The sequence below is a fragment of the Mirounga leonina genome, unplaced genomic scaffold (assembly GCF_011800145.1).
Source record: "Mirounga leonina isolate KUSES-001 unplaced genomic scaffold, KU_Mleo_1.0 Mir_151, whole genome shotgun sequence".
NCBI lineage: Eukaryota > Metazoa > Chordata > Mammalia > Carnivora > Phocidae > Mirounga > Mirounga leonina.
Window position 1 is genome coordinate 52,704,785 of NW_023270377.1, and position 19,128 is coordinate 52,723,912.

The 19,128-nt window shown below is 33.8% G+C and overlaps 1 protein-coding gene across 8 annotated transcripts in view; it reads left to right on the forward strand.

Annotated features, from left to right (window-relative positions):
* Positions 1-19,128, forward strand: part of SESTD1 (SEC14 and spectrin domain containing 1) — a 151,131-nt gene that overhangs the window by 82,499 nt on the left and 49,504 nt on the right. For all 8 annotated transcript variants that reach the window (XM_035007629.1, XM_035007633.1, XM_035007632.1 and 5 more), the window contains 4 exons: positions 7,287-7,400; positions 8,592-8,689; positions 10,861-10,916; positions 12,413-12,624. In XM_035007629.1, the coding sequence (XP_034863520.1) occupies positions 7,287-7,400; positions 8,592-8,689; positions 10,861-10,916; positions 12,413-12,624 (480 nt within the window). The remainder of the gene's footprint in view (positions 1-7,286; positions 7,401-8,591; positions 8,690-10,860; positions 10,917-12,412; positions 12,625-19,128) is intronic.

Below are 19,128 nucleotides of genomic sequence, written 5' to 3' on the forward strand. Positions count from 1 at the left end.
AGCCCTCACCCTCTTAAGTAAAGATGAAATTATTTCAGTGGAAACAGATATTTCATCACAGTAGATAGTTCCTTAGGTTGTTAATTTTAAGTGGTTGTGATTTTCAGTCTGCTGATTGTTCAAACTGGTATTTAGCATTGAGATACCTTTGGTGTTGATACAGTCCTATATATCTACATGGCAGATCTATTTTCACTTTTAACAGCCATTAGTGACTTTTATAATATAGATTGTACAAAATATTTTCTAATGATAAAGTGAGTTTTATGCAGGTGTCTATAATTATGATATCCCCTTGTTTATTGTCTGTTTTGCATAAGTAAATTTTATGTCATTAAAGAGTAAATCTGTCTATTTGCATTTAAGTTAATTTTAGGAATAAAGGTTTTAAAAGAAATATTCGGATACAAGTAAACTTTTGCTACATATAACTGAAAAATTGAAAATTTTCCCTTTGACTTATTAAACTTGAAATCTGTTACCAATGACTTTAATGTATTTAGGTACTATAAAATATATATTTCTACATTCTTGTTTATAATATTTATTTTAACTTTTTGTGTGTGTGTGAGACCAGTGTGTGTAAAAAGTGACAAATGCTCTTCATTGGGCAAGATTAAGTCATAATATTAGAGAGAATGGCCCAAATTAAATGTATAGGATGACAACTCATTAGAATCCTCTTAAGAGCTTAAAGAGACATCATAGATAGTTTAATGCAGATGCCTTCTTTGATAGTTTGGGGAAATAAGCCTGGAGTGATTTCGTTTAGGTTACTTCTTACAAGGTCAGTGAATTTGTGGCAGAGCTAGGGCACAAACCTGGAGTAATTGGCTCCTAGCTTAGTATCCTTTCAATTATAATGGTGTTTAACATAAGACAGGAATTTGGAAATCATTTGGCATATTGTAGTAAAACCTTTGTCCCTCTGTGCTATTACATCAAAGGGATGACAACATTTAGATTTAGAGTATTTTTAACAAAGGCTGTAGAAATAAACCAGAAAACTTTAATCTACTTCTTTTTGTGAAAGCATTGCACAACTCTCTCTGGAATACTGCAGAAATAAAAAGCTCATTTCCTTTGTAGAAACATCTCTTATTTATCCTTCTATTCTCAGCACTAGAACACATGGCTTCTACTAATAATACTTCTAATAAATGAATTTAACTCCTATTAAATAATGAATGTTGAACAAATGAATAACACATCATTAAAAGTTAAATTATAATATAAGGGACATGATAGATTTTTCAAGAGATATTTTTCAGTGCTTAAGTAGACTATTGTGCCAAATAAGGCACAGTAGAAGAGCAGAGACATCATTCATTATATTTTACATTCATTATGTTTTCTATTCAGTTGTCTTTTCAGGACAGAGTGTTCTGGGAATATCTTTTCAGATGTGAATTGGTGCTCAATTTAGCAAAGTAGTTTATTTCCTCATAGAGTAAATACATGTTTCTGTTTCACTGTTGGTGTATATCTAGTTAATAGATTGCTAGGCACTTTGGAGAAAGGAAAAGGCTCTCCCTAGGAGCTGACTGTGTGGACGTGCCTGCCTAGATCCCAGAAGGACTTGCTGGCAGATGAGATCGTTCTGTGGCCTGACTCCACTTACAGTGACAGTTTAACGTCATGCCTGTCTCTGAGAACTAGTCCAAATAAGCGACATTGGAACAAGAGGATTAAGCTGTCTGTGACAAGTTTTTCAATAAAAGAATAATATTTTTCTGTTCTTTTTTTCTAAGATGTTTATTTTATTTTAAAAAATGTTAAGATGTTTATTTTAATTAGCTCTTATTGTTATCTAAATAGTAAAACAGTGAAATTGAGATATGCTAAACTCATACAAGAGAGATTACATTAATTGCCATTTAGGCATAATATAGTTTGCTGTTACTAAACTAACCAAAAATGTAATTTGATGTTCTGTATCTTTTACTTTTTACATGGGAAAAAAAGGCATATAACCCCCCTCAGCTTTTCTGTTACTACCATCTCTAGATTTTCCTTTGTTCTCCCTGTAACCTCCCTGAGTGCTGCCTCAGAGAAGTTACTTTCTTGAGTTGGTGCTTGAGATCTCATCCTGCCCCTGCTGTTACTTGTTCCCTTCTCTTGATTCTTTCTTGATTCTGTTTTCAGTTTTTAAATATAGTATTTGGTACATATTCTTAAAAATGTGTGTATATACAAAACAATACTAAAACAAACACTTGGATACCCCTGACCCAACCTAAGAACCGAAATAGCCATACCTTGAAATAAAGGCATTTATTTGTATTTATCCATCCTTTGTTTATTTTCTCATTGTGTGTGTGTGTGTGTGCGTATTAAAAACTTAAATGTGAAAGACAAAATCTTCGGAAGAAAATAGGGAGTGTTTATCTTTTATTTTTTATATTTATATCTCTAGAGTTGCCATTTAAAGATATAATTTATTACTAAATACTGTATTAGTTTCACTTGTTTTTGAGCTTTTTAAAAATGGTATGATTTTAATATTCACTGACCTGCTTTTTCTCTCTCATTGTAGGTAGGTTCATGCATATTCTTGCAGTAGATGTAGTTGATTCATTCTCATTGCTGAAAGTTATTCTTCTATGTGAATAAAAACAATCCACTTATTCTCTTGTTGATGGACATTTGGGTTTCCATTCTTTTGTCATTATGAATGATATGCTACAAACATTCTTGTACATGTCTCCTGATAAAACATGTATGAGATTTTCTCTGTTTGCAGCTTATCCAGTTCAGATTTTTAAGATAATGCCAAACTGCTTTCCAAAAAAGCATTCTAATTTATATATCCACTTGTAGTGTCTAATATTTTCACTGCTCCACAGCCTTGCTTGATACTGGCTAATACTTGATATTTGCAAGTCTTATGGTCTTTTCTTTTCTCAGATTGTCCTTGGGTATCAGTGTTAGTCTCATAATATGAGTTGGGAGTGTTCTCTGCATTTCTGTTCTCTGGAAGCATTTATTTAAGATTGAAATGATCTGGGGGCACATGAGTGGCTCAGTTGGTTAAGCGTCCACCTTCGGCTCAGGTCATGATCCCAGGATCCTGGGATCAAGCCCCACATTGGGCTCCCTGCTCAACGGAAGTCTGCTTCTCCCTCTCCCTCTGCTGCTGCCCCTGCTTGTGCTCTGTCAGATAAATAAATAAAATCTTTAAAAAATATATATATATATATCGCTTAAAAAAAGATTGAAATGATCTGTTCTTTGATTTTTAAAACTCACTTGTAAACTGGCTGGGCATATTCTTTCTGAAAAGATTCATTTAAAAGAGTTTATATATATATATATATATATATGTTAGGTTTTTAGTATTTTTATTATAATTATGAACACATAAAAAAGTAAACAAAATATTACAGTTAACTCCAAGCATTCCTATACCCAATTCCAGCATCTATCAAACCATGGTCCATCCTGCCCCATTCTTACCTTTATCCATTTACCTCAAAGAAGACTGGGGATATTATTATAGTGAAGGAAATTGAAGACATTTGAATTTATTTGTAAATATTTTACTATGTGTCTCTAAAACATAAAGATTCTTTTTTTTTTTTTAAGATTTTATTTATTTATTTGAGAGAGAAAGAGAATGAGAGAGAGCACATGAGATGGGGGAGGGTCAGAGGGAGAAGCAGACTCCCTGCCGAGCAGGGAGCCCGATGCGGGACTCGATCCAGGGACTCCAGGATCATGACCTGAGCTGAAGGCAGTCGCCCAACCAACTGAGCCACCCAGGCGCCCAACATAAAGATTCTTTTAAAAAAGTATAACCCAATACCATTATTATGGTATCGTTTCCCTTAAAAGAAACAATTCCTCTTAATATCAAAGAGCTAGTTGGTTTCAAATTTATAATTATTTAATAAATATCATAAAAGGATTGAGCCATATATAAAATATATAAATAATATATTTTAAAACTTATTTATAAATTTATATATAAATTATGCATATACACAGATGAATTGATTGATTTGAATCAGGATCCAAGTAGTATTGACATATTGTGATTGGTTGAGATCCTTTTCCAAGTAGATAGGGTCTTAAAATCTTATTAATTTGATTTGATTTGATTAATTATTTACTTCTAACTTAAATTCATTGTAGTGATAGAATATTTTCAGTTAGTGCCTTTGAAATATACCAAGGCTTTCTTTATGGCCTGATACATAGTCAAGTTTTTAAATATTTAATGCATGCTTAAAAAGGATATGTAATTCTCTTATTATTGGTTGTGGGATTCTATACTTAATTCATTAAATAAAGCTTTTTAATATTAATTTTTCTTTCTCCTTTCTTATGTATTTTTTTTCTTGAAGAGACCAGGTTGTTGTTTGTCTTACAGTTTTTCATTGCAGCAAGCATCTGTGTGGTGTAGTTTAACATATTCTGCTGCCTTTTTGAATCTGTATTTCTATAAATTGATAGTTAGATTTAGACAATTGATTAGATTCATGTTTAATTTTCTTTTCCAAGGTCATTCATTAGTGGTAATGTGTTCCTTGATCATGAAACTCATAATGGTTATCTTTTTTGTGATGCTGGTGGCCCTTTATGTTTAGTGCCTGGATTTAGTAAAGATTTAAAATGATAATGTTTTAGTTCTATTCTTTTTTCATTCACTAGCTGGAACACATCAATAATGAGAAACTTACCTTCATTGTTTGTTTACCCAGTGGTACAGTTTGTATATGAAAGGTGAGATAAATGCCTATTTCCTTGCATTTGCTAGCTTTCAATAAAGTAAATTTATTCCCCAGGATAGTCCAGTGATGATCATTTCTTTTGTATCAGTATGAGCTCATTGAATTCAACATACTTAATGTTTCAAAATACGGCATTTATTATTTTTATTGATAGGCAAATTTTTCCATCTTTGGCCATTGGAAGCCTTTTCAAGCTTTTTGGCACAACCCAAGTAGTCTTTGATACCTCTGTTGATACCTGGGTGAGAAGATGGTCTAAGCTCATCATGAATGTTTCTAGCCCCAAGATCTGGAATTGGCCATTTCTCCAAAGAGCCTTGATTCCCTTTAGAGGGAAATGGTATTTGGAGGTAACAGTCTGGATGCTAGAGGTGTGCCATTTCTACAGAACTGGTCATCCTTTCTAAACTTGTCAATGTTGAGAACTAGATTTGTGTATGAGAATAGTGTGTGTATTTTTATTTAAGATGAAATACATCATGAGTTTAAATGGATACTTCCAACTCAAATTGAAGAGCATAAGGGTAACTTTTCCCCTGCTACATCTTCCTTCTCAAGAATTCCATTTCTCAAGGATCTCAGGAATGGCAGAATTAGAATGTCTTATATTAATTATTTGCTTTCTTCCTCATCAAATGATCTCAGAATAACAATACTAAATTATCACTAAGGGTATGATTACTGAAAATGGAGTCTAGTGATTACTTCATTGGTATAAGTGTTTTGTTTTTTCTTATGCCAATTTTGATAAATGATTTCTTATAGGAATTTGTCCATTTCTTCTAAATTTGCATAGTTATTGACACAAGATTTTTCTGTGTCCGTATTATCTTTTAAACCACTGCTGTCAATGTAGCTGTGTTCTTTTCACTCTTATTGTTATTTATTTGTGCTTTTCTTTATCGTCTCAGAAATTTGTCCATTTTATTTTAGTTTTTTTGGGGAAAACTTTTGGCTTTATTTCTTATTTTTTCACCTTCTTCCTTCTATTTTCTTTGGATTTATTCTGTTGTTCTCCCACTATTCCCTGACCCCAGCTTCTTAAGTAGGTCACTTATTTCATTATTCATTACCCTTTCTTTTCTAATATAAATGTTTAAGGCTTTTAGTTTGGACTTAATGTATTATTATCAATAGCAGTTTGTTATACAGTTTAATTATTATGATGGATCCATTTTTCACTGATAGTTTTATGAACTTTTGATACCATGTTTTTGGTATCTTACTAAGATGATTTATCCTTCCCCCTTTAGCAAAGCAGTTTGCAGTTTTGGTAATTTCCCCTCATTTAGTGTTTATATTATAACTTCATATATGGTATGGATGTACCCAGTTTTGCATATGGGAATGTTTCTGAATTTTTCTTTTCCTTCTTTCTCTAGTAGTTTGCCCACAAGTCTTTATGTTGTTTTTGTTGTTGTCTTTTTTCTTAAAATTTTTAAAAAGTGAGATTTATTGACCAGTATTGTACATGCAGTTATGAGATTTGACCAACATATATAGATATAAATCCTTCCTCATAGTCATGATACCAAAGAATTCCATCATCCCCCAAAACTTTGCACATGCCACTTTGTAGGCTTCCCTTCCAGCATTCTCTCTATGGTGCTGTCTTTTCTTTGTTTTCAGAGTAGGTGATTTTTCTGTGACCTTGGCTCTCAGAGAAAGTTCCACAGAAGTTAAAATTTTATAGATTATCTGGCTTTTGTTATTGTTAGGATGTGAATGGTGCTCTTTCCAGCCGGACACATTAAACATGTTGTTTTACTAGCACATTTTGGGTGGGGGGGAATTAAAATGTCCATGTATCATTTTTGCATTAACATTTCCATTTGAATATCTTTCTCTCACGCATATATTTTCTTTTATATTCCTGTATATCCTCATTGAAATTTTATTTAGTGCACAGTGATCTGTTAGGTCATTCTATAATTTGTACTTAAAATATTTTAAAGTTCAGTGTTAAGAGATTATCACCTTAATATGTGAATTTCAAGTTTATGAATTCTCTGACCTCCCTGCTTTTTAGTTCTGATTTTCAAATTAAATATTAGTATATGTTATCCTGAGTTTTACTCCACTATTACAGGACATGTTTTGTTAATACATAATCAAATTTTATAGAAACTTTAAAGTGTATACTTTTTTGATTGCCAGATTTATTATTATTTGTGCTTATCATCTTATTATAATTAGCTAATTTTAAGGCTAATTTTTTTGCTGAATACATTGTATCAAAGTAATTGATTTTTATTATCAAGAAGTTATTAATATTGATAAAATTTTGAAAATATTTCATCTCAGCTGTGTCTCATTTTTTAAAATGTGGTATTATATATGGTTTATAATAGCTTATTAGCAGATATCCACAATTTTTGAATTGATTTTAAATGCTTCCATTAATGTATTAAATCTTGTATTAATTAAATACATGATAATATACCATCATTTTGGAAACAGTATTGCATATTTTAACCTGATTTTACCTCCTTATTGCTTTCATGGCCATTAACATTGGCTTACTAAATGATTCTTTTCTTTTTACTTTTATAGGTTATTTTAGTGTCTGCCAATAAATTGACTCGTTATATAGAACCATGCCAGTTAACAGAAGATTTTGGTGGGAGTCTCACCTATGATCACATGGACTGGTTAAATAAGAGACTGGTTGGTATATTACAGTGAGATAAAAATGTTATTTCATACAAATAAGACATATTTTGGTAACTTTATCATTTTAATTAACATGTAGATTGTTCTTTGTTACAAAAATAAAATATAGTGCATACCACATGATAGCATAATGCTTGAAGGCAAATACTCTGCAGTCAGACTCGTAAGTGCTTGCTTTTGCTATTGTCATTTGTAGCAGTATTTCTAGTCAAAATTGTGAATATTTTAGTTGAATGACAGAGTAGCATAATCTAGTTGATGTACCATTTTCAGAGAGGATATTTAAACATCAGTTTGAGTTGAAGAGCAGTTTGACAGGTTAAGGTTTTCATTTCTGAAAATGTATCTCTGGCCAGACTGAAGTCAACTCCTCTGCATGCTATGGCATTGTTTAATCGAACTACTGGGGACTAAAAGAACAACTTCTATTAACTCCGCTTAGATTACAGTTATTCTTTGAATGACATGGGAGTTGGGGGCACTAACCGTCCCCAGAGTTGAAAATCTGTATATAACTTTTGACTTCCCAAAAACATGTTCAAGAGTCAACTGTATAAGCTTAACTTTATTGAAGAATAATAAACTTGGGTATTTCAGAATGGATAACCGATTTTCATCATATTTGGACAGTTATATCAGACAAATGAGTGTCCCCTTTATTATAAACAGACTTGCCCAAATCCCTTTTTAGAAATATTTTAAGAAGCCATGTTAAAGTTGTAACTAGTTTATTTTTATGCTACATGCTTATATATAAAACTCTTCAGTATATGCAACCAGTGTGCATTAGTGATAGAAAAACATAAAGAAATGTTCTATAACGGGAATTAGAAGATTAATACTGGTCTAAATCATGTTCATGTAGTTTAAACTGTTACTAGTGCAGATGTTTCTTCACAAAACACAGAAATAAAAATAAACTTGTCTGAGGAATAAAAATAATTTCTTATTCTATTTAAATTTTAAAAATTTCTTATCCATTGAAACTATTCATTGTTCTGGAAGGGGGGTTTTGTCTTCTGTCCTTTAAGTTGTTGTGCACTGGTGGTTGAATTGTAGTAAGTGACATCAAGAGAGGAAAAGGAATTCTGCCTGGCTAATTGTATTCTACTTAACTGAAAATCCTTATGTAAACATTAACTTTTAAGATTATTCTTAATATGTTAACAAAATCTCATATTGTAGGTTTTTGAGAAGTTTACAAAAGAATCTACATCATTACTAGATGAACTTGCTTTGATTAACAATGGAAGTGATAAAGGCAATCAGCAAGAGAAAGAAAGGTAGGTGGCTGGTGTTTTGGAGTTATACCTTTGCAAAGCTATGATTAACCTGATGAAGAATACCTCTATTAATGCAAGCTAAAAGAAGTAAGGTGTAAGCAATTCTCCAGTCAAAATTGACATACAAAAGTTGAATTAAATTTGTTTATTAATTCATGAGAATTTGCTTTACATGTAAAATTTCTTGATTTGAATCAAAGTTTCTCTACAAAAGACTTTTTGATGAATAAAATGCATTTACCTTAAAAATTCATTTGCAAGAACACGTTTCCAAAATGAAACCATTTTCTTTTTAGAGTTCTACTTTGCTTGTGAAGACTATGGAAAAGGTTGCAGCTTGAAATAAAATTATTATAACCTTATTTAAATATCTCTTAAATGCCTAACTTCCAGAACTCCTAGGTCCTTATAAAATATGTGATATCTATGAGTTCAGCTTGGAGAATTTAGTGTTTATGACACTGGATGAAGTGATTGTTCAGTTGTATTATCTAAATGTAACTATCTAGATGTATCATTTTAACAGATTCCATTGAACTTTACAAGCTTAACAGTTTTCAGTTTTTTGTTGGTAAGCCAAATCCCTCTCCCCAGGTTAAAAGCTCCTTAGGAAGCAAATTAATCCTTTCTGGTCTCTCAACAAAGTGGTTACTAGAACAGTAATTTTTCATTAGGAAATTTGAAAGGATCAACACTCATCCTTGCTTATGTCTTTTGAATCGAACCTTAAAAATATAATGGGACCTTGATAAAATGCATCTTGTTATTCCTTGAATACAAATATAGTCACATACCAGTTTATAATAAGGTAAGAGGGATATGAAAAGGTCAGGTTTAACACCAAATCTTGATTAAAGCAAAGTGAAAATGTGAAAACAAATGGTTTGAATGAAAATCAAGTTACAGTCACAGGAAGCACTTAGGAACATTACTGTCCTGTAGATACCATATAAAAATATAAAATGTAAAATTTTGACATGCACGTAAATGTGTGTATAGATAACTCATACACTCTATGCTATAGTTTAAGAATTGAAAACGTCACACAAGTTGGTTGACAAAAATTAGCCAAACCTCTTGCTTTCTGAGTAGCCCAGCAGAGTAAGTTTGATGCTTCTTAAAGTCATTTTCCTCAGGAAAGACATCCTCAGAGGGTCCCTGTAGAAAATTAGTTCATGGTCACAGCTTAATGGTGTTTACCAGGTTTCCCTCTCTGAGAATGACTGTTACAGATTACAGGTCTGAGAAAGCATTGCAGTAAAGAAACATGTTTCCTGTACTTACATGCTGACGGGACCCCTTTTTCTCCATCTAATAATATCTTGTTCAGTGTTTTGGGAAACACTTTGGGAAATGCTGGTTTGCATGACTACATGAAGTATCAAATAAAATCTTGTATTTGCCAGTTCCTCCCCAAGGAACTCAAGTGTTATTACTTAGTCTCTTTTAAATCCCAGATAATAAAGTCCCTCCACTTGAAATTTTCATCACCTTTTTAATGTCATTACTCCAGAAGCATCCAGGCTACATAAGAGGCGAGGGCCCAGATGAATCGACAAAAGTGAAAGATTTAGAGCAGGACCGGTCAATTACAGCAGCAAGGTCCTAGGCTTTGATTTGCCATGTGCTCTGTCTTTCCTTCATCTTCTACTTCCCATATGTGTTTAAAAAAATACAGAGCATGGTCCAACTGCAAATGAAACACAATTAGTTCAGGGAGGAGAGTACAACTGCTTAGGGATGCACATGCACATGAATATCAGAGACTATTTGTAGCTCTCAAGGTTGCTGTAGATAAGTAACGCTTAATTGGAGGATGGCTCCATGCATTTTTAATGTTAACATTTCTGCGTTATTATATAGTTACACATTTCATTTTGGAATAAATATGCAGTGGGAAAATACTAAAATGGATTCCTTCGATATAGTTGAAATAATACTATAGTAATAAACTATGTGATTTTCCCATAGATTTTTTTTTTTTTTTTTTTGGCTACTAGTGTTTAATTATCTCTAATTGGTTTCTTAATGCTTAAGGGCATTAGCCTGGTAGAATAGTGTGCTTCAGATTTCCACACCATATGCTCCTGTTTTGATGCACATACATAAAGGATTTTCTTTGTATAGATAAAAATACAGTTTTTAAAAATTATTCTTGTTGTGTTTGCCAGGTCTGTGGATTTAAACTTTCTTCCATCAGTTGATCCTGAAACAGTTCTTCAGACAGGTAAGATAAAAAAAAGTGTTTATCGCTGATAATAATCCAATAAACCAATCATATATTGATTGGTTCATGAAATAAAAATTGATTAAACATGTATTATGTGGTAGAAACTCAAGGGGAATTTTAAAATTGGTCTTTGGTTTAACCTAACAGTGTGTTAGGTTACAGTATACTTTAAAAATACTTTACAGTATTTTGGGGAAGTATTAATAATGATAAACTGTTAAATTATTTCTCCCTTGAAATACTTGTATTTGTTTCAATTCGAAGAATTCTGAATATCTTCATTGTATTGATTCCATTGTACTGTTTTGAATGATATTGATCTTACTTCCTTAAGAGAACAAAGAAATAATTGTAATCTATGAATTCCTACATGGTGAGCAGGTACAGTGGACTATCAGTAAAAATATGGCTTGCTGTAGGTTTAAAATTTAATTCCATGGTTATATTTAACATTTGGAAGCTACTGAAGCCCTTGAATTAAGAAGCTTTTTAATTGTATTTTGAAATTAACTTTATATGCCACTAAGTTCTTTTTTTAGATGCTGTTGACTCTTAGAATAGGGATAAAAAGAGAGTAAACAAATGGAGAGGTGTAGAACGATTTTGGGTATTTTTTAGAAATTGAAATTACCTTCAAATCATGATAAAAATTCTGTTTCTAAATATTGAAAGCCATTTAACTTTAGGACATTTTTCTGAATAAAGATGAAGAGAATTTAAGTATCTGCATATATTTTTGGTCCTTAAGTAATAATTGGAATAGTATATCCTGGAAAAACAGTTTGCGATTTATTCACTTCTAAAATTCCAGTTTTAGATGTTGCATATTCTGCAATTTTAATTTCTCATGCATGAATGGATTTTCTTACATGAGTTTGCTATATGAATAAATTGAAGTTCTAAGACTAGTGTAGTCTCTCATGATTCACAGTTAATATTTTGTAGAGATTCCTTAAATAGAGACTATTTAAATTTTATTTCTTACCAGTAATAAAACTTTCTCCCTTTAATCATACATTGTTACACTGTCAACTTTTGTTTTAGATGCTATGATTAAGGGTATGGGTTAATACTGAAATCCTACAACATCCTGCTTAGTATTGATTAGTACCATCAAATGGAACATACTAGTTAGTACCATACTAGACAGAAATCCCAGAGTGTAATTGTGCTTTACAGGGAAAGAGGATTGGTTGGCACAATTTCCTAAATAATGAATCCACCAATAACAAGAATGTGATGACAGATAGATATAGAAAAAAAAATATGCCATATATTTACTAACTAGTGTAGCATATATAGGAAATATGCTATTTCCTGTTTATTTGTATATATATATTAAAAATTTGCATTTCAGTAATTATGACCTAGTAGATAGTTAGGCAGACATATAGGCAGATAGGTTCTAAAAATAAGGGACTAAAATTGAGATTGAGAAGTAAGAATTGTATTTCTTTATGGATATTAATTATAAGTATCTTTTATTTGTAAAGGGCATGAATTGTTGTCCGAATTACAGCAGCGTCGATTTAATGGCTCAGATGGAGGGGTCTCATGGTCTCCTATGGATGATGAACTGCTGGCCCAGCCACAGGTTATGAAATTACTAGATTCGCTGCGAGAACAGTATACTCGCTACCAGGAAGTTTGTAGGCAACGTAGTAAGCGTACACAGTTAGAGGAGATTCAGCAGAAGGTGATGCAGGTAGGTGTCTGATTTGAATATATTTAACTTTTAAAAATTCTAAATGTTAGGGTTTTTAAAAAATAATTTCTACTGTGTGACTGATTTTATACTAAGCCTTATTATACTCTATAGAGAATCTGAGTCCTATCAAAACAGACTAAAACTATTTTATGTACATTTTTACTAATAGTATTTTCATTAAAACTAGATTATTTCTACAGTGATGACATTGAGCATTCATCTCACTCTGTCATTATGAACTTTAAAGGTAACTAGTTGCTGGAAAATATCATCTGTGGTCTCTGTATTCTTGCAATAAAATTTCATTATTAATAACTGATTTATTCTTAATTTCTAATAACTTGTTAGGTTTTTTTTTAATTTAGGCATTATGAAGAGTTTTTCTTTCCTAGCAAAATGATGACATATAATATAAGGAATTTTAACATTAAATTTCATTATTTTTTGATGCTGATAGAAACCTTTAATGTATTTAATACTTAGGAAGTTTTAGTTCCTTTGAGAGTTGATTTTTATAAAACAGTTGGCTAAAAATACTAAAGCTCAATACTATGACATTTCTGTTACTTAGACCACATTCTGATTTTCCTCTGTTGAATTAAGAAATAAATATTAAATATTTTACTTAAGAAATCCAGCAGTGAAATGTAGAAGACATTGTCCTAGATTTTCTATAGAATATAAAGGTAGATTTGGTTTTTGCTATCATTAAGCTAAGGGGATAAAGTCCTAAGTGTTAAAGGGGATGACAGAAGTGTTGTGGGCATCTATAGGAGGGGTTATTCCCTGGGCTGCAGGTAATCTAGGAAGATTCAGCAGAGGAGGTGTAGTAGTTGAGCTTTTTCTCCAAGAATGTGTAAAGATTTCACCAGGAACCTCTTTTAAGTTTTAAAGAATTGGCATTTTATGCAGAAGAAAGAACAGCATAAATAAACACTAGCAGCATGAAATCCCAAGCTCTGAAGGCACCATGGGAAGTTTTTGGCCTTTGAATCATAAAACATGGTCAGCAAGTATGATCTAAATCCCAGTTCCTCCACTTACTTACTGTGATCATGGTCACTTTATTTGCCCATGTGCACCTCAACGGACTTCCTTCTTTTTTAACATCTCTCTCTTTCCCTTCCTCCCTTCTTTCATTAACCGAAACAAGGGTAACAAGACCTCTTTTGAAAGGTTTGTTGAAAGAATCCAGTGCTTGATTAATGGTATCTATTTATATTCTTTGTACTAGGCTCTAGTCTATAAGTCTGGTCCCATTGTTGGCTAGCTTTTCCTATAAAATAGGGCCAAATAGTAAATGTTTAGGCTTTGTGGACAGTACAATTCTTACAGCTATGGCTGTTAAACTCTGCTGTTGTAGTGTGTAGACATATAAACAAATGTGTGTGGCTGTGCTAAAATAAAATTTTATTTGCAAAAATAATGGGTAGTCAGAATTGGCCTACAGGCAGTAGTTTGCTGACCCCTGACTAGAAAGAACATCAGGGTGTTAGAATGGAAAAGGCTTCAAAGGAAGGAAGAAGTTGGATCATGGAAGATCTTGAATTCCAGGCAAAAAGATTTAGTCTTTCTCATGATAGCCACATATACACTAAAGATTTCTAAGCATACATTAATTGTAGATAACTTTTTCTTTGTAATATATTTATAAGTTATAGATAGTATTAAACCCAGGTAAACTTCAGCCAAGTAGCTTGAGAGTATCTTTGAAAACCATAAATATAGAATAGCATAGTGATATACAGTCACTTACATGATCTGGGTCCACCTTTTTCTACTATTTCCAAGTTGTTTACTTTCTCAGGAAGGAAATGTAACTTCTCAGTGCCCTAGCTTCCTCCTCAGTGAACTGAGGATGACAACAACAACAATAATAATAATACCTACTTAATAGGGCTGCTACAAAGATTAAAGAAAATAATGTTTATAAAATATTTAATGCTTAGCATATAATGAATTTTCTATAAATAATATCTGTTATTTGCTCACTCATTCAAAAAATGAATATCTACAATGTGACTTTGGGCTAGGTAGAACATAATGGTAAGAATAGACTACGTTCCCACTTTTATGGCGCATGATTACATAATTACACAAATAGTTGTAAAATTGCAGTTGTGCCAAGTCCCAAGAAGAAAAGTGGTGGGAGTAAGGGTAAGAAGAAAATATCAGAGGGGCGCCTGGTGGCTCGGTTGTTAAGCGCCTGCCTTGGGCTCAGGTCATGGTCCCAGGGTCCTGAGATCAAGCCCCACGTCGGGCTCCCTGCTCCCTCTCCCATTCCCCCTGCTTGTGTTTCCTCTCTCGCTGTGTCTCTCTCTGTCAAATAAATAAATAAAATCTTTAAAAAAAATTAAAAAAGAAAATATCAGAGATGAATCGTTTTTCTGACTTGCAAGACTTGATGGGTGGTCTTGTTTTTCAGATAGGAAACACTGGACAGGATTTGGGTTTGGGTGTGGGTGGAAAAGGGTATGGAGAATCATGAGTTTGGTTTTAGACATGTTGAATTTTTTTTAATTTAAATTTTAGGTAATGAACATAGAGTGCAATTTTGGTTTCTGGAGTAGAATTCAGTGATTCATCTGTTATATAAAACACCCAGTGCTCATCACAACAAGTGTCCTCTTTAATACCCATCCCCCATCTAGCCCATCCCCCACCCACTTCCCTCCATCAACCTTTAGTTTGTTCTCCATTGTTAAGAGTCTCTTATGGTTGTTTCCCTTTCTCCTCCCCCCCGCCATATGTTCATCTGTTTTGTTTCTTAAATTCCACATATGAGTGAGATCATATGGTACTTTTCTCTGACTGACATCTTTCACTTAGCGTAATACACTCTAGTTCCATCCATGTCATTGCAAATGGCAAGATTTCATTCTTTTTGATGACTGAGTAATATTCCAGTGTGTGTGTGTGTGTGTGTGTGTACGTACACACATACCACATCTTTTTTTTTTTTAAGATTTTATTTCAGAGAGAGAGAGAGAGAGAGTGCACACAAGCAGCAGTGGGGGGAGGAGTAGGGAGGGGTGGAGGGAGAGGAAGAAACAGACTCCCTGCTGAGAGCCCTGGGATCAGGGTCTGAGCCAAAGGCAGACGCTTAACCGAACTGAGCCACCCAGGCACCCCTATACTACATTGTCTTTATCCATTCATCTGTCGATGGACATTTGGGCTCTCTTCGTAGTTCGGCTATTGTTGGTAATGCTGCTATAAACATTGGGGTGCATGTACCCCTTCAGATCACTATGTTTGTATCCTTTGGGTAAATACCTAGTAGGGCAGTTGCTGGGTCATAGGGTAGTTCTATTTTTAACTTTTTGAGGAACCTCCATACTGTACTCGAGTGGCTACACCAGTTTGCATTCCCACCAACAGTGCAAGAGGGTTCCCCTTTCTCTGCATTCTTGCCAACACGTGTTGTTTCTTGTGTTGTTAATTTTAGCCATTCTGACAGGTGTGAGATGGTATCTCATCGGTTTTGATTTGTATTTCCCTGATGATGAGTGATGTTGAGCGTCTTTTCATGTAGCTGTTAGCCATCTGGATGTCTTTTTTGGAGAAGTGCCTATTCGTCTTCTGCCCATCTCTTGATAGGATTATTTGTTCTTTGGGTATTGAATTTGGTAAGTTCTTTGTAGATTTTGGAAACTAACTCTTTATCAGGTATGTCATTTGCAAATATCTTCTCCCATTCTGTAGACCACCTTTTAGTTTTGTTGTTTCCTTTGCCATGTAGAAGCCTTTTATCTTGATGAAGTCCCAATAGTTCATTTTTGCTTTTGTTTCCTTGCCTGTGCTGATGTGTCTAGTAAGAAGTTTCTATGTCTAAGGTTAAAGAGGTTTCTGCCTGTGTTCTTCTCTAGGATTTTGATGGTTTCCTGTGTCACATTAAGGTTTTTCATCCATTTTGAATTTATTTTTGTATATGGTGTAAGAAAGTGGTCCAGTTTCATTCTTCTGCATGTTGTTTAGACATGTTGAATTTGAGGTGACTTTGAGACACTAAGAGAAAATATGGAAGGGTAGTCCCAAACAGGTCCAGAAATCGGAGAAGTCTGGGCTGGTGACATACTTGTGTGTCATCATGTATGAATGGCAATTAAAAGCATTGATGTGGGTGAGAATTGACCAAGGAAAGTCCTGAGAGTAGGTGAAAAGAGGGCTTTTTAACTGAACTTTGAGAAACTCCAGCATTTAATGACAAGATAGAGGAGGATACTCCTGAAAAGAAGAGAGTGAAGGATTGGCCAGAGATGGAGGAGAAAAGTGTGAAGAGTTCTGTGTCATGGAAGCCAGGGGAAGCATTTCAGGATGGAGTTGGGAACCCTGTAGAATGCTGCTGAAAGATCAAATGAGAGAATAACTTAACATGTTCATTAGAATGTGCAAGATTGAGGTCACTGAGCATGGAGTGGCAGGGCTGGAAGCACATTGGAGTGAATTTGGAATGACAGTGAAGTGTGGTGAAGGAGACACCGAGTATAGACAGCTCGTTGAGAATTTGTCTCTGAAGGAAAGATGAGAAATAGGGATGCCTAGAAGTGGTAGAAAAGGGTGGTATTAGTTTGCTAAGGCTGCTGTAATCAAGTACCATAGCCTGGGTGGCTTAAACAACAGAAACTTGTTTTTCCATGGTTCTGAAGGCCAGAAGTCTAAGATCAGGGTGTTAGCAAGGTTGATTCCTTCTGAAGGCATTGAGGAAAGAATCTGTCCTAGACTCTTGGCTTGTTGATGCTCCATCTTATTTCTGTATCTTTACATTATCTTTCCTCTGTACCTTTCTGTGTCCAAATTTCCTCTGCTTTTAAGGACACCAGTCATATTAGGGTCAACTCTAACAACCTCATTTTTTTAATTAATTAATTAATTAATTTATTTATTTATTTTCAACCTCAGTCTAATTGCCTCTTAAAAGAAAGACCCTATCTTCAGATAAATAGGACTACATTCTGAAGTACTGAGGCTTAGCACTTCAACACTTCAACAGACGGATTTGGGGGAGGACAACACAACAGCCCACAACAGGGTTCAGATATAATTTTGTTCTGTTTTTCTTTTTAAAGTAATACTGAAAACTTGCAGAAGTTTAAAGACCAGCGGGAAATATCTATTTGGAAGGAGGGGTTGAATATACAGGAGAGAAAGGAAATTTAGTACTATCAAGTTCCTCACAAGGTGGAAGTGAATCGATTCCTAAGGACAGTGTTAAAGGGATTAGTGTTAGCATGGAAAGGGAGAACTCCATCGTAACAGGAGGAATGATGGGTCGGATGTATCCAGAGGTGTCTCCATGTGTAAGTCAGACGTGAAGATGAAGGGGGGTTCCTATGTGGTGTGTTCTTTTTTTCTATAAAGTAAGAGAAAAGGTCATCTTCTTAGTGGTACAGGTTTGAAGGTGAGGTGGGTGGTGGTGGTTGAAGAAGATGAGGTTAAAATTAGAGAGGATTCAGTGTTTTCTTTGTGGGGATTGGGAGTATAAAATACCACGGAAATGTAGTTGTATTTTTAGGTAGTGTTGATCTTGGATTTATGGTGGAAACTTTCTGGCATGTGTGACCTTATCAATTAATGGCTGGATGTTGAAGTGATGTGGGTGATGGGATTCATCCAGCATTTGTGCCTTGCAACATGGGATCAGTGAGTATGGTTAAAAAAAAAGTGGCAAAGGAGTTAATGGCAAATGCATTTTTGAAATGATGGACCAGCTCAGTTGGATAAAGAAACTAGAGAAGGGAGAAGATAATGATGATATTTATGATGTTGATGATGGTAACGAGATTATTGTTAAAAACAACCTTTATTATAATTCATTGTCTTTGAGTGTTACACGTTAGTTGGTTAGAACATTAATCTTCATCATATAATGGTTCCTGCCCTCTCTTTTTCACAGGTCACATTTTAGGCAAAGATCTATTTCCCTTGCCAGAATGATTACTTAAATTTAGCTATATAGTAAATATGTATTGATCATGTCAACATCCACAGAGCATAAACTGCACTGTCTTTAATCTTGCAAATTTGGGGAAAATGAAAAAAATTTGTTTATATAAAGATAATCATAAAGTTGATTATCAGGACTTACGTTAAATTAGTGAAAACTGAATTTTTCCAAATTTCTTCTTTACTGTCTTATCACTGAAAGCATAATGAAAGAGAAATCAGGGGCATCTGGGTGGCTCAGTCAGTTAGGCATCTGACTCTTGATTTCAGCTCAGGTCATGATCTCAGGATCCTGGGATAGAGCCCCGAGTTGGGCTCCGTGCTCAGTGGGGAGTCTTCTTGAGGATTCTCTCTCCTTCTCCATCTGCTCCTGCCCCCTGCTCGCATTTTCTCACTCTTTCTCTCAAAGAAATAAGTCTTAAAAAAAGAAAAGAAATCAATAGCTCTAATAGATAAGCTATATGATAAGTAATAACCATTAAAATTATCATTTATTCCCCATTTATTCCCAATTTAAATCAATGGCATTAGAGTTTATGTGGTATGCAGAGGTTC